Source organism: Hibiscus syriacus, unplaced genomic scaffold (genome assembly GCF_006381635.1).
Source record: "Hibiscus syriacus cultivar Baekdansim isolate YM2019G1 unplaced genomic scaffold, ASM638163v2 tig00110370_pilon, whole genome shotgun sequence".
Classification (NCBI taxonomy): domain Eukaryota; kingdom Viridiplantae; phylum Streptophyta; class Magnoliopsida; order Malvales; family Malvaceae; genus Hibiscus; species Hibiscus syriacus.
This window is the reverse complement of record NW_024062707.1, coordinates 253,758-269,390: the sequence shown is the minus strand read 5'-3', so window position 1 is coordinate 269,390 and position 15,633 is coordinate 253,758. Positions and strand designations below refer to the sequence as shown.

General features: G+C 31.9%; 1 protein-coding gene across 2 annotated transcripts; it reads left to right on the top strand.

Moving 5' to 3' along the window:
• Nucleotides 1–7,654: 7,654 nt before the first annotated feature.
• On the top strand, nt 7,655–10,985 carry LOC120121316 (cryptochrome-1-like). 2 transcript variants are annotated; one of them, XM_039140704.1, is made up of 5 exons: nt 7,656–8,234; nt 8,585–8,803; nt 8,941–9,647; nt 9,739–10,538; nt 10,633–10,985. In XM_039140704.1, exons 1-5 carry the CDS (start codon nt 7,934–7,936, stop codon nt 10,634–10,636), a joined length of 2,031 nt encoding a protein of 676 aa, XP_038996635.1. In that variant the 5' UTR covers nt 7,656–7,933; the 3' UTR covers nt 10,637–10,985. The 2 variants fall into 2 exon arrangements, with proteins under 2 accessions (XP_038996636.1, XP_038996635.1); XM_039140705.1 differs by lacking the exon at nt 10,633–10,985 and having other exon boundaries at nt 7,655–8,234; nt 9,739–10,542.
• Nucleotides 10,986–15,633: the final 4,648 nt, after the last annotated feature.

Here is a 15,633-nt window from a genome sequence, read left to right as displayed (position 1 = left end):
TTACATTAAAGTAAACAAGTTATATCGTGTTTTAAACAAAATCGTCTCCATTTTCTCTCTCATTCCATTTTATTAGTATGATGTCATTAAAAATTAATATTTTATTATTTATTTTAATTTATTGATAATGTATACAAATTTTACGGATGTATTTTTTTAAATTTATTCTTTTAAAAAAATTTATGTTGAACTATGTTTTATAATATTTTTGATATAACAAATTACGACAAAATATTTTTGAGCTTGATTGAATTTGTTCAAAGTTTTCAAAAATAATTCAAAGTGCATTAAACTACAATTTAAGTACAAAATAGTTTTTTTCGGTACGTAGTATCGACATTGTTCTTACAGTATCTGTTCATGTGATACCAATACTAAAGGTAAGAGAAGTATCGATACTATTTTGGTAGTATCGATACTACCAGTTGTTTTTCAAATTGCACAAATTCCATAATGCAAAATAGGTATCGATACTCAAGGGGTACCGACATTACTTTACACAATGGTATCGATACCATGAAGCATGGTACGTATACTGGTCAATCCCAACGGTCTTCAACGGCTAATTTATTTAAATATTATAAATGTAGTACTGATACTCATGAAAGAAGTACCAATAGTCCCTATTTTAAATAGTTTTATTTTACAAAAAATTAATCTCCAACGACTCCAAAACATCCCCAACGGCTATAAACGACCAAAGACTCATTCCAACATATAAAAACAAGTTGAGGACACTTGAAGAAGGTTAGACAACACCTATCCAAGCAATCAAACACAAGAGAAGAGCTTTTCATTCTTATTTTTCTTTTTCTTGTAAATATTAATGTTTTGAGCTCATTGCAAATCTTTTAACTATTTTCTTTTGAGCTTAAATTTTGTAAACACCTTCCTTTAAGAGGTTTTCTTGTTTACATATTCTTATTTCTTTTATAAAGGAGATTGGTTCTAGCTTAGCCTTTGAAAAGCTAGGGAGTTGTAAATGTTATCTCTTTGTCCTGGAAAAAAAGAGAACAAATTAGTGAATTTGTTAGAAAATCCTAAGTGAGGAGCTTAGGTAGTGGATGTAGACTTGGTTGAGAAGTCGAACCACTATAAATCCTTGTGCAAATTATTTCATCTTTATACTCATTACTCCATAAACTCAAAAATCCAATTCACACCCTACTGACAAATTATTCGGTTGATCAATTTGAGCTTCATCGAATCCCAACAATTGGTATCAGAGCTTGATCCATTATAAGGTTTAACAACCATGAGACGATTCTTGAAGAAGTTCTACCAATTCCTAAAACAACTGAGAATATGACTTCAACCTCCGACTCCTACTACATTGAAGATTCTCAACCGGTCAACAAGCCACCTTATTTCAATGAAGCAAATTGTGCCTATTGGAATAATAGGATGATGCTCTTCATTCAAGCCAACAATCTAGGAGCTTGAAACTCAATTATGAAGGGATAATGTATTCCAACCAATGAGATGGTTGATTGCAGTGATGGAGAGAATAAAAAGTTCAAACTCAATGCAAAAGCTATGCACATTCTATTTTGTGCATTAGGCCTGTATGAATATGGAAGAGTCTCCTCTTGTTCAAATGCTAAGGAGATATGAGACAAACTCCAAGTCACTCATGAAGGAACCGATGAAGTGAGGGAAACCAAAATTAGTATTTTCAATCATAGTTATGAGAATTTCAAGATGAACCCGAATAAAGATATCAAATATATGACAAATAGATTTTTTTATGATTGTCAACGGTCTCAAGTGATTTGGAGAAGTTATCCCTAATGAGAAGTTTGTGAGGAAGATGGTTTATTATCTTCCAAAGTCTTGACAATCAAAGAAAACGACGATCATCGAAGGTAAGAACCTAAAGTCTCTCACTCTTAATGTACTTATTGGTTCTCTTCTCACTCATAAGTTGATCGTAAAAGGAGGGAAAAGACAAAGAAGATGAAGAAAAGAAAAACAAGAAGAAGAATGAGGTAGGCATTGCCTTCAAATCCACCAATGAGAGTAATCAAGACTCAAGTGAAGAGGTGGATGATGATGAGGATGATAAAGAAGAGATGACCAAGCTCTTCAAAAGATTAAAGGTATTCATGATTTCTAAGGAAGTGAAACATGAATCAAGCAAAAAGAAGGGTCCCGGTGTGCTTCGAATGTCAAAGAACGGGGGGTATGTCAAGTATGATTGTCCCCTCATAAAGAAGAACGAATCAAGTAAGAATAAGACATTTGTGGCTTCTTGGAGTGATGATGACTCCAATGATAAAGATAAAGCAGCCAACCTATGCCTTATGGCCATCGAATAAAATTCAATGGTAACTTCTAACTCCAGTGAATCAAAATCTTATTCTTTTAATGAGTTACAAGTTGCCTATGATGAATTGTATTTGGAATTTGAGACCATGAATTCTAAATATAAGAAATTGATTTCAAAATTCAAAGTTGAAAAATGCTTTTCTTTTGAAAGAAAAAATTGGATTTTGAAATGCAAAATGAAATTTTGAAAAATGATTTTGATCTTTCAAAAACCATTTGCAAAAAGAAAATATTGAATTGAAAGTTAAGCTTGAATGCTTAAAAAAAGAAAAAGAAATCATTTCTAAAAACAATTCATCTATGATAAAAATGGTAAAATGCTCACATTGCCATTTTCATGGTCACAATGTACATACTTGTCCTATAAAGAAAAGAAAATTTTTAAAAATAGACAAATATGAGTTCTTTTGGGAACTAAAGACATTGGCACTAACATTCTAGGACCCAAAGCAAATTGGGTACCAAAATCCAAATGAATGTCTCTTGTAGGTGTGTTGGAGCAATGGTGATAAAGGTAAATGATTTCAATTGCTCTTGTCACACAAAAGAATAATGGGTAACCTCTAACCTTAAAGCTTTTTTGATTTTGTAAATTGGTTGCCTATTGATTTTTATGCATGCATGAGTTTTGATTTTAAATGATTTACGTTTTCTATCTCATGTATGTTAAAAATAATTGTGATGAACATTTTCTAAAGTTTTAATGATTTTTCGTGAATGTTTGTTCATCATAATGAACTTTGGTCAAAATTGATTTTAATGTTTTGTTTTTTTTACAAATTTTAATTTTTGACCTTAATTTAAATGTTTATGCATGTGATTTGTTGCAAATGATATCTCTCTAGCAATTGATATCAATTTTTCAAATGCATAACATTTTTGGATAGCTTTATGAAAATGCACTTAAATACAAAAATTGGTATTGCATAAAGTATATTAGACTTAGATATATTGAATTTCATGTACTACTAACATGTTTGTTCATCTTTGTTGAAATTTAATTTTTTTAAGTGTTAAGCTTTTAAAGTCAAATTTTTATTTGGAATGTTTTTATTGAGGGGAAGCTTTGATTTTTCAAATGATTTTATGCTAAAATTTACCAGTTACTCTCCATTGTTATTTATCAATCATAGTTATGAAAATTTCAAGATGAACCCGAATGAAGATATCAAAGATATGACGGATAGATTTTTTGTGATTGTCAACAGTCTCAAGTGATTTATAGAAGTTATCCCTAATGAGAAGCTTGTGAGGAAGATTTATTCTCTTCCAAAGTCTTGACAATCGAAGAAAACGACGATCATCGAAGGTAAGAACCTAAAGTATCTCACTCTTGATGAGCTTATTGGTTCTCTTCTCACTCATGAGTTGATGGTAAAGGAGGGAAAATACAAAGAAGATGAATAAAATAAAAACAAAAAGAAGAATGAGGTAGGCATTGCCTTCAAATCCACCAATGAGAGTAATCAAGACTCAAATAAAGAGGTGGATGATGATGATGAACAAGAGATGACCAAGCTCTTCAAAAGATTAAAGGTATTCATGATTTCTAAGGAAGTGAAGCATGAATCAAGCAAAAAGAAGGGTCCGTTGTGCTTCGAATGTCAAAGAACGGGGCATGTCAAGTATGATTGTCCCCTCCTAAAAAAGAATGGATCAAGTAAAAAGAAGACATTTGTGGCTTCTTGGAGTGATGATGACTCCAATGATAAAGATGAAGTAGTCAACCTATGCCTTATGGCCATCGAATAAAATTCAATGGTAACTTCCAACTCTAGTGAATCAAATTCTTATTCTTTTAATGAGTTACAAGTTGCCTATGATGAATTTTATTTGGAATTTGGGACCATGAATTCTAAATATAAGAAATTGATTTCAAAATTCAAAGTTAAAAATGCTTTTCTCTTGAAAGAAAAATTGGATTTTGAAATGCAAAATGAAATTTTGAAAAACGATTTTAAGCTTTCAAAAACCAAAATTGAAGATTTGGAAAAAGAAAATCTTGAATTGAAAGTTAAGCTTGAATGCTTAACAAAAGAAAAAGAAATCATTTCTAAAAACAATTCATCTATGTTAAAAATGGTAAAATGCTCACATTGCCATTTTCATGGTCACAATGTACATACTTGTCCTATAAATAATTTTTTTTTATAAAAAAAATAGACAAGTATGGGTTCTTTTGGGAACTAAAGACATTGGCACTAACATTCTAGGACCCAAAGCAAATTGGGTACCAAAATCCAAATGAATGTCACTTGTAGGTGTGTTGGAGCAATGATGATAAAGGTAAATGATTTCAATTGCTCTTGTCACACAAAAGAATAATGGGTAACCTCTAACCTTAAAGCTTTTTTGATTTTGTAAATTGGTTGCCTATTGATTTTTATGCATGCAAGAGTTTTGATTTTAAATGATTTACGTTTTCTATCTCATGTATGTTAAAAAGAATTGTGATGAACATTTTCTAAAGTTTTAATGATTTTTCATGAATGTTTGTTCATCATAATGAACTTTGGTCAAAATTGATTTTAATGTTTTGATTTTTTACAAATTTTAATTTTTGACCTTAATTTAAATGTTTATGCATGTGATTTGTTGCAAATGACATCTCTCTAGCAATTGATATCAATTTTTCAAATGCATAACATTTTTGGATAGCCTTATGCAAATGCACTTAAATACAAAAATTGGTATTGCATAAAATATATTAGACTTAGATATATTGAATTTCATGTGCTACTAACATGTTTGTTCATCTTTGTTGAAATTCAATTTTTTAAGTGGTAAGCTTTTAAAGCCAAATTTTTATTTGGAATGTTTTTATTGAGGGGAAACTTTGATTTTTCAAATGATTTTATGCTAAAATTGACCACTTACTATCCTTTGTTATTTTTGAACTTTAAAGTTGAATTATTTTTTATATAACAAAAAGGGGGACCTTTAATATTTTCTAAATATTTATCTTTTTCATGAAATGTTTTATTAAGGTGGAGTTTTGCAAAAAAAAAAAAAATCAAATGTTTTGTTATATCGAAAAGGGGGAGATTGTTGAACTATGTTTTATAATATTTTGATATAACAAATTAAGGTAAAATGTTTTTGGAATTGATTGAATTTGTCCAAAGTGTTCAAAAATAATTCAAAGTCCATCAAACTAGAATTTGAGCACAAAACAGTTTTCGGGTACGTAATATCGATATTGTTCTTACAGTATCGATACTACATGAATAGTACTGATACTGTTCAGGTGGTATCGATACTAAAGGTAAGAAAAGTATATATACTCTCTGGGTAGTATTGATACTACAAGTTGTTTTCCAAATTGCTCAAATTCCAGAATGCAAAATAGGTACTTATACTTAAGGGGTACCGATACTACTTTACACAATGGTATCGATACCATGAAGTATAGTATCGATATTAGTCAAGCCCTACGATCTTCAAAGACTAGTTTATTGAAATATTATAAATGTAGTATTGATACTTATGGAAGGAGTATCGATACTCCCTGTTATGAGCAGTTTTATTTTGCAGAAAATTAATCCCCAACGGCTCCAAAACATCCCCAACGGCTAGAAACGACCACAAACTCATTCTAACATATAAAAACAAGTTGATGACACTTGAAGAATGTTGAACAACACATATCTAAGCAATCAAATACAAGAGAAGAGCTTTTCATTCTTATTTTTCTTTCTCTTGTAAATATTAGTGTTTTTAGCTCATTGCAAATCTTTTAATTTTTTTCTTGTGAGCTTAGATTTTGTAAGCACCTTCCTTTAAGAGGTTTCCTTGTTTACATCTTCTTATTCCTTTTGTAAAGATGATTTTCTAGCTTAGTATTTGAAAAGCTAGGGAGTTGTAAATGTTATCTCTTTGTCCTGGAAAAAGAAAAAATAAATTAGTGAATTTGATAGAAAATCCTAAGTGAGGAGCTTAGATAGTAGATGAAGACTTGGTTGAGAAGTCGAACCAATATAGATCCTTATGTAAATTATTTCATCTTTATACTCCTTACTCCTTAAACTCAAAAAGTCAATTCACCCCTCTTAGCAAATTAAATTTTAACACTTAATGAATTCTTTTCCTTTGTCTTAAAATATTGGACTCCAAGAAATATTTAAAAATAAAGTTGCAATCCAATCAAGTAAAGGTTTAAAGTAGTTTTAATTACCAAATTTCAATTTTAAAATTCTAATGATACGGATATTTAAATTGATGAAATCGAATTTAATCTTTTAAACTAAATTCAACAAAGTAGGAGCATAAATATCTCATCAAACCATATTGAGAGACGGAGACAAAACCAAAGAATTATTATTGGGGAATGGATGTTTCGGATTTTCCAAGAATTATTACTGGCAGTGGCACCTACCATACAAACACATGAGAGGAAATAAAAATGAACTACTATCCCGACATCTCCTATTAATGGTTAGATACAAGAATGTGTTTGATATAGTTATGCATTGTATTTTTATTTTTGAATTTTATATAAAAGAATTAAATCATAATCTGATTCGATATGTGGATAGACATAGGTTAAGGGATGAGCATCAAAAAATCGCTTTAAACAGTAAAGCATGAATGGAATCTGAGCTTTTTATGAAGAAGAAGAAGAAAAGGTCCAATATTTGGCCATGCTGCCTGTCCCCTTCCGGTTCTAAAGCTTCCAATTCAATCTCAAAGGTGAGGTGATAATATCATTCATGCTCATCTCTTTTATGGAATCGGATGCAATACATTCGCTTCATCTTTTTCACAACTAAATATTACAAGTCATTTTAGTAATCTGTTAAGGGTGATCCGTTTATTATTTATATTCAATTCGAATAAAATCGATATTAAATAATATTATTTACTTTATTTTTAAATAAATTAGAATAATCATAAAATACTATTTATTTAGGATTTTTTTAGTTATTGATAATATATGTTTGATTTCAAATTTTATAGTACTCTTTTAATCACAAAAATCACAAATTTTATAGTACTCTTTTATATTTAAAATACATTAATGAATCTTTCATAATATTATTCACTTAATACCTCAAAGAATTAATAAATAAAATTTAGAATTGAATTAATGTTATAAATAAAATAATATGATTGCGTGATTCATTATGAGATGGTTGAATCTTTCAAGCTTATATTCTTTTATACAAGAATGGCTTTTCAATATCCTGAAATTACATATAATATGATACACAAATAAAGGCAAGGAATTTAGAGTGATGGTGGTGGAGGTGGGCGGATTTTCGATTTTCTCGCTAAGGATAAACAGGAAATTGAAAATCTAGAAGGAAAAACAAAGTTGTGGCTGTAAATTGCCCATGATTTTTGTTGTGTATCCCCCAGTTCCATTAACCAATCCTATTGACTCAGGTTTCATAAATAGAAGATATTTAACTAAAAGAATGGAGAGAACAATCATAGAACAAATGCTCATTTTCACTGTTATCCTCCATTAGTAATGCTTAAAACCGATTTTTGTTGACAAAAAGCAAAGGAAGGTCAGTTTTTTACCCAGAAACCAAGAATTCCCAGCCCTGTAGTACACAGTTAAGGGGAGATAAAATCTGGGTTTTTGTTGTTGTTGGGAGATATGTGTAGCATAGTTTGGTTTAGAAGGGATCTTAGAGTTGAAGATAATCCAGCACTTTTAGCTGGTGTTAGAGCAGGCCCTGTTTTAGCTGTTTTTATATGGGCACCTGAAGAAGAAGGGCATTATCAACCTGGAAGGGTTTCACGATGGTGGCTTAAAAACAGCTTGGCTCATCTGGATTCTTCCTTGAGGAGCCTTGGGACTTGTCTCATCACTAAGAGATCATCTGATAGCGTTTCATCTCTTCTCGAGGTTGTTAAATCCACTGGTGCTACTCACCTCTTCTTCAATCACTTGTATGGTTAGTTTCCGCTTCTTTTCCCTGATCTTTTTTTCTTGGAAAATTATGCATAATAACTTGCATCAATTGAGAGATGGATTCTTATAGTTTGGATTGATTGAAGGATTGCTCTCTAATTTTGGGTTCTCAGCATGCTCAAATTCAGCATCAAGCTTTTGAGTAAATCTGGAGTCTCCATTAACAAGCTTGCCAGTAGTTCCATTATAGTTTCTTTATTAGCCGTTTTCTATACAAAAAGATATTATCTATCTATATATAATTTGAGTTTTAACTAGGCTTGCATCAGTGGAGAGATATATTCTTACATTTTTTAAGAGGAAATTTACTGTTTTTTGTTTGTTTGTTTGCAGATCCTATATCTCTGGTTAGAGATCATCGAGCAAAGGAAGTATTGACAGCCCATGGTGTAACAGTGAGATCTTTCAATGCAGATTTACTTTATGAACCTTGGGATGTTACCGATGATAATGGCTGCCCTTTCACTACTTTTTCTACTTTCTGGGAAAAATGCCTCAGCATGCCTTTTGACCCTGAAGCTCCACTTCTTCCACCTAAAAGAATAGTTTCAGGTTATTCTCCATTGAATACCCTTTCCTTTTCTGTGTCGGATGCATATATGCTTGTTGAGATATGATCTCCCAAAGATCCTACAATGTCATATCCTTGTTGAAATTATACACGTTTATTGCTCATTCTTTGTTTTCAGGTGATGTGTTAACTTGCACCATGGATCCATTGGTGTTCGAAGATGAATCGGAGAAGGGGAGCAATGCGCTTTTAGCTCGAGCATGGTCACCAGGATGGAGCAATGCTGAGAAGGCCTTGACGACGTTCATTAATGGACCTTTACTTGAGTACTCAAAGAACAGAAGAAAAGTTGATAGTGCAACAACCTCATTTCTTTCCCCCCATTTACATTTCGGGGAGGTTAGCGTCCGGAAAGTTTTTCATCTTGTTCGAATGAAGCAGGTTTTATGGGCTAACGAAGGGAACAAAGCTGGTGAAGAGAGTGTAAACTTATTCCTCAAATCAATTGGTTTGAGAGAGTACTCGAGATACTTGAGTTTTAATCATCCTTACAGCCATGAAAGACCTCTTCTTGGGCATCTTAAGTTCTTCCCTTGGGTTGTCAATGAAGGTTATTTTAAGACATGGAGGCAAGGTAGAACTGGTTATCCATTAGTGGATGCCGGCATGAGAGAGTTATGGGCTACTGGTTGGCTACATGATCGAATTCGAGTTGTTGTATCGAGTTTCTTTGTCAAAGTTCTACAGCTTCCATGGAGATGGGGTATGAAGTATTTTTGGGATACCCTTTTGGATGCAGATTTAGAAAGCGATGCTCTTGGTTGGCAGTATATATCCGGTACTCTTCCAGATGGTCGCGAGTTCGACCGTATCGATAATCCACAGGTTTGGCTGTAATTGTTTTTTGCTCTCTTTCATGAAGTGTTTGAAATTTAGTGTATGCATTCTCATCTAGTTAAAAGTTTTTTCTTTACAGTTTGAAGGTTACAAATTCGATCCGAATGGAGAATATGTAAGACGTTGGCTTCCGGAGCTTGCAAGACTTCCAACTGATTGGATTCACCATCCGTGGAATGCTCCTGAATCTGTACTCCAGGCAGCTGGAATCGAGCTGGGGTCGAATTACCCTCTGCCTATTGTAGGAATAGATGCTGCAAAATCTAGATTGGAAGAAGCACTTTCAGAGATGTGGCAACTAGAAGCAGCTTCAAGAGCTGCAATTGAGAATGGAACTGAGGAAGGCCTTGGAGACTCGACCGAGTCAGCCCCGTTTGCGTTTCCACAGGACATACAAATGGAGGAAAACCTTGAACCAGCAAGGAGCAATGCTCCAGCTACAACTCGGAGATACCAGGATCAGATGGTTCCTAGCTTGACTTCTTCGATCTTAAGAGGCGAACATGAAGAGCCTTCTTCCTCCCTTCGAACTTCTGAAGAAGAAAGCAGAGGTGAAGTTCCACGAACTGTAAATATAAATCGAGAACCGCAAAGAGACGCATTAAACCAAGGGATCCCAGAAACAGCACAGAACGAGAACACGTTTAACCTCCCAATGGGGTTGAGAAATGCCGAGGATTCCACAGCAGAATCATCTAGCAGCAGTAGTAGGAGAGAAAGGGATGGAGTAGTCGTTCCGGTTTGGTCCCCGCCATCTTCAAGTTATCCAGAGCAATTCATAGGTGATGAAAACGGTATCAGCGTGAGCTCCTCTTATCTACAGAGGCATCCACAGTCCCACCAAATCGTTAATTGGAGGTGGCGATTATCCCAAACTGGGTAAGTACATCTGAATCGTTGTTCCATGTCAAACTGATCAATAATGAATCTAATACCAGTGTAACCATGACTACTTCCACAATATGATTCTCAGGTAAAACAAATACACACTCAAGGCAGTGGCCTAGTGGAATACTTGGTCTTGTGGCCGGATCGGACCATAACATGCTGTGTTGTCGACCCCGTCTATTGTCCACCAGTCTAACTTGATCTGTAGTTGTCTCTGGACTTGGATGACTTGTCTGCTATCCTTTTTTCTCTCTCGATATTCTACCATATGCATAGCTGTGCTGTATAGTATTTTTCTTCTCTATCAGGAAGGGAAGAAGAGATTGATGGCAGAAATGTGGTAATCCTGTAATAAAACCAGGCTGTTGTTTATTTACATTTTAACTAATTAGGAAGTTATTGTATTGTAATGTATAATCCCTTACAATGTTGCTTCTACATTTTATTTTTCTTCACTTTCTTAAATTTTTAAACAAAAAATTAGAATATTTAAAAATTTAGAAAATCAAATATACATATTTGTATTCAATACTCACTCAAATATAGGTATCTGAAGACATGTTGGCCATTGAAACTCTCAAGCTTTTTTATTATTATCAATAGCCTTATATATTATTTCGCTGTTACACGTATAAAATCATGACAAAACATAACATTTCCTGTGTCAATAGAGTTGTTACAGTTTTTTTTTATGGTAATAATTGTTCTATTTTGATTTCCAATATTTAATTTTTTTTATTTTTTAACTTTAACTCTCAAATTCGGCGCCAAGATATATAATATAATCTAAACAATTTGCAGGGGAAGGAAAAATAATAATCCGACATGCCGGATTCGGAACAGCGGCCTAAGGATGGCTTTAAGGCTACTATCCACTACAGTCCGCTCTACCAACTGAGATACTCATCTGTTGAAATAACTCAAACAATATTATATTAATACTTCTATTCTCTCATTGGTAGGCTGAGAAAATCGAATAACCTATTTTAACTGAACTATGCGGTTTTGTTGGGGATTTTTAATTTGTGGTTCAGTTTCGGTTTGATTTTAAAAAATAAATGTATAATTTGATTTGATTTTGATTTTGATTTTTTTTCATACGAAAACCGTTTGAACCGAATTAAAAAAAAAGAAGAAAAATAAGTATCTAAAATAAAGGCATTTTGAATTTATTATAAGTAGAATTTAAATAAATAAAATCTTAAAACTAATAAACCTTTTTATAAATTTAAATTTATATATTTGTACTAGATTTAAGCTTTGAATTTTTTTTGGGTTGAATTTGAAAAATAGTGAACAGTCAAAACTACAAAATTGAAATAAACCAAACCTAAAACCGCAGTTTTTGGTATTCGGTTTCAATTCCAATTTTAATTTTTAAAACCTGAAAAATACGATTCGATTCATATTTTAGTGAAAATTGAATCAAAACCAACTGAATACACCACTATATCACTGGAGTCCTCTTTGTGTTTGAAGAAATAAATTAAATGAATCCATGTAAAATATTTATTAACTTTGAAAATAAAAATATAATAAAGGTATTAAACGCATGAAAATTTTCAAATATGAAATACAATAATTAATTAATAAAAATGTATAATTCATACAATATTTGAATATATATTTATACATGGGTTTCTCAATATCTTTTTTAGGTAGTACTGAAAAACATTTAAATTAAAATTTGAACGTAAAATTACTTTTCAAAGTCTTGTATTGTTTAAAGGCCAGTCTGTTCATGTCGAATTTTTTAATAAAATTTTTAGGCATTTTTCCTCTTCTGTTGCCTTATCCGAACTTCGATTCTCAGAAGATACGAGAAGGTTTCTAATGAGGTCTTTTTTTAAAAAAAAAATACTATCATTTTAAAATTATGAAGACTAAATCTAGAGTTTTCTGATCAAAGGATTGCATGTGAAAAAATGGAGTAAACATGTTTGGTGAAGCGATCACATTGTTGGATAAATCTGATTGCTAGCTTTAAGGCGCTTTTTTTTTTAAAAAAAAAAACTACTTTAATATTAAAATATTACCTATATAACAATCGTTGACGAAAAATGCCTAAACTAATACCGAAACAGAAAACCCACCTAAGATGCGTCCGACGTGGTGTGCCTTCCCTGCCACCGTAAAAGACGTGTCCCACGTGAAGTACCTCCCCCTTCACCCTACAAAGGCGTGTCCCACGTGGCGCACCTCCCCCTTCACCCTACAAAGGCATGTCTAATGTGGCGCGTCTCCCCCTCCCGCCTAGCTTCTCCCGCCCAGTCGTTTCCGTCCTCCCATCCCCTATATAAACCATCCCTTATCTCATACAAACCATACCCAAAATTATATCTTCTTTCTCATCTACCAAGTTTTCCTATCTATTAAGTTTTAGATAATAAGGTATAATGTTATTTTTTTAATGAATTTATTATTATTTTATTACATTATTTTGTATTATTTAATTGTAAACTTATTTAATTTATATTTATTATATGCATTTAAAAGAAATGGAAGGTGGATGTTGCGGTTGGATGTTGATCATATTTCGAGTCATTTTGCCGATACGGTCATAATACGAAACTATATTCTTTTTAAATTTTGAATATTAGGAAATCGATTATATATTATTTAAATTGTTAGAATTTATTTATTAGAATTTATCAAAATAATTTATGAAATATTAGTTCAAATTTTAATAGTTAGAATTTATTTATTAGGAAATTGATCGAATATTAGAAGTTTTTATTCGTAACAACAAGATTAATATATCGAGACGTATTTGGCCGTATTTATCTATGGCTAGATTTGGTTACTTAACAAAAATTGAAGGAGATTGTAAACTTGAACCACCCTTATTTCTGCACTAATTGAGAGGTGGAGGCCAGAGACACACACATTCCATCTACCATGTGGGGAGTGCACCATTACCCTGGATGATGTTTCAATACTGTTGGAGCTCCCGGTAGATGGAATTGGCTTTTGTGGTGTGGCAGATGATTGGGAGAATCCGTGCAAAGAGTATCTTTGGGATGCCCCGACGACTTTCAACGGTGGCTGAATAACGTTAGCATGGTTGCAAATTTAAAGAGTTGCTCGAAAATTGTTCCAACGACAAGACAAAAGCATACGTATTACAAATTATTAGAGGGATATTGATGCCCGACAAGTCTCGGAACCAGGTACATTGTATGTGGTTGCGACATCTCATTGATTTTCAAGTAGTCGACATGTTGAGTTGGGCTATGTAGTGTTGACATTTTTGTTTAGAGAAATGTGTCGGGCCACAAAATATAGTAAAACTGATATTGGTGGCTGTCTCATGCTTCTCAAATCATGGGCATGGTATCACATGCTTTTTTGTATCCGATCGTGAATGAGCCATTTGTTTTTCTGTTACTATCAGGGTAATTTCAATGCTAAATTTATTTTTAAATAATGTTTTTATCATAATAGAATGATATATATATATATATATATATATATATATATATATTAAATATGTGTCATCAAATAGAAAAGATCATCGCAATATCCCACAAGAATTAGAAGATATTCGATTACTCATTAAGTAGAAAACTAGTGTAGAGGTAAGTTTTTTAATTTAATTTTTTTCATTTAATTGTCTTTATATAATTTAAATCTCATTAAAATTTTGATAAGAAATATATATTTTTGTTTTAGTTCAAATGGTTGCCTATTTGAACAACGAAATAAAGATTTGCATCCCACATGACTTGAATGGGCAATTGAATATATGGTTGGTGGTAGTACCTCTTATTTATTATGCTATTGTTGAATGGATGTGTGTTTCGTCAGTTTGGTTTCACACAATATATTCCTGAAGCACTAATAAATCGAGTATAGGGGAGTCATTGCATATTTATTATTTTAAGAAAATTGTTTAATTTAATTTAATTTACTAATAATAATAAAAATAAGAAAATTTGTACATTCAAATTTTTTTAAAATCAAGTATTAAAATTTTGATTTTTTTATTTATTTCTAGATCGGTTCTTAGAACACAATCTATTGATGATGGCATTAATAATAAATAGAATTATTGGGGGTGAGAAGGGCTCAAACTCTCGAACTCAGGATTACTCAGTTGCTATGAGACCTACGCGCTAGCCAACACAATCTATTGATGATGGCATTAATAATAAATAGAATTATTGGTGTAAGGCTCAAACTCTCGAACTCAGGATTACTCAGTTGCTATGAGACCCACGCGCTAGCAAACTGCACCACCACCCCATTGTTTCATCAATTGAAGATAGATGCTTATAATACAAAGCTGACGGTGTACTCCCTTAAAATTGTAGAAAACTCCCTGAATTTTATTGTTTTATTGCCTTCATAATTTTTTATAGTCCTCACTCCTTGAATATCCAAGTTATGTTTAGATATTTATTTAAACATAAAATGAAGGACATTTATATATTTAAATATAAATAGTAGGTTAAGGACTTCTCTAATATAATTTAAAAAATTACTCAAGTATGGGTAGTTATAAAAATGCAAAACGACGTCATTTTGGTGAATTTTTTTTTTTAAAACGGCGTCATTTTTTAACGATGTTAACTGTTTAACGGTTGAGTAACCAAAATAGGAGATAGAGTAAAGTTCAGTGACTAAAAAACCCAATGTGTTAAGTTCAGTGAGAAAATTGAAAACTTTTAAAGTTTAGTGAGTAAAATATGAAAGAGAGTAAAATTGAATAGTGAAAATTTTAATTTACCCTTTTTAAGTTCATGGATCTGGATATTTAATTAGTAATATAATTCAATTTAAATATAGACATGAATGATAATATTTGAACTCAATATATATATATATATAATAAATTAATTCAAAATTTTAAAATAATTATAGATATTTGAATTAGGATTTTATTAATTACTATAAAATAATATCTAAATATTGTTCATGTATAAAAAATGAATTTTGATATATTTTGAGTTTTTCAGACAAACATCCCTTTCCATAGATCTAGAATGCCCAACAAGTTCTTTTACTAGACCAATTGCAATTAGTAATCTTGTTGTGACTCATTCTATAACACTAGTGAAAGCACAATTCCTAACATTTTGAAGAA

Coding starts and splice junctions, on each gene's coding strand:
- LOC120121316 (XM_039140704.1), top strand. CDS start 7,934: ATGTGTAGCATAGTTTGGTTTAGAAGGGATCTTAGAGTTGAAGATAAT. Junction 8,235..8,584: donor CTTCTTCAATCACTTGTATG/GTTAGTTTCCGC, acceptor GTTTGTTTGCAG/ATCCTATATCTCTGGTTAGA. Junction 8,804..8,940: donor ACCTAAAAGAATAGTTTCAG/GTTATTCTCCAT, acceptor CTTTGTTTTCAG/GTGATGTGTTAACTTGCACC.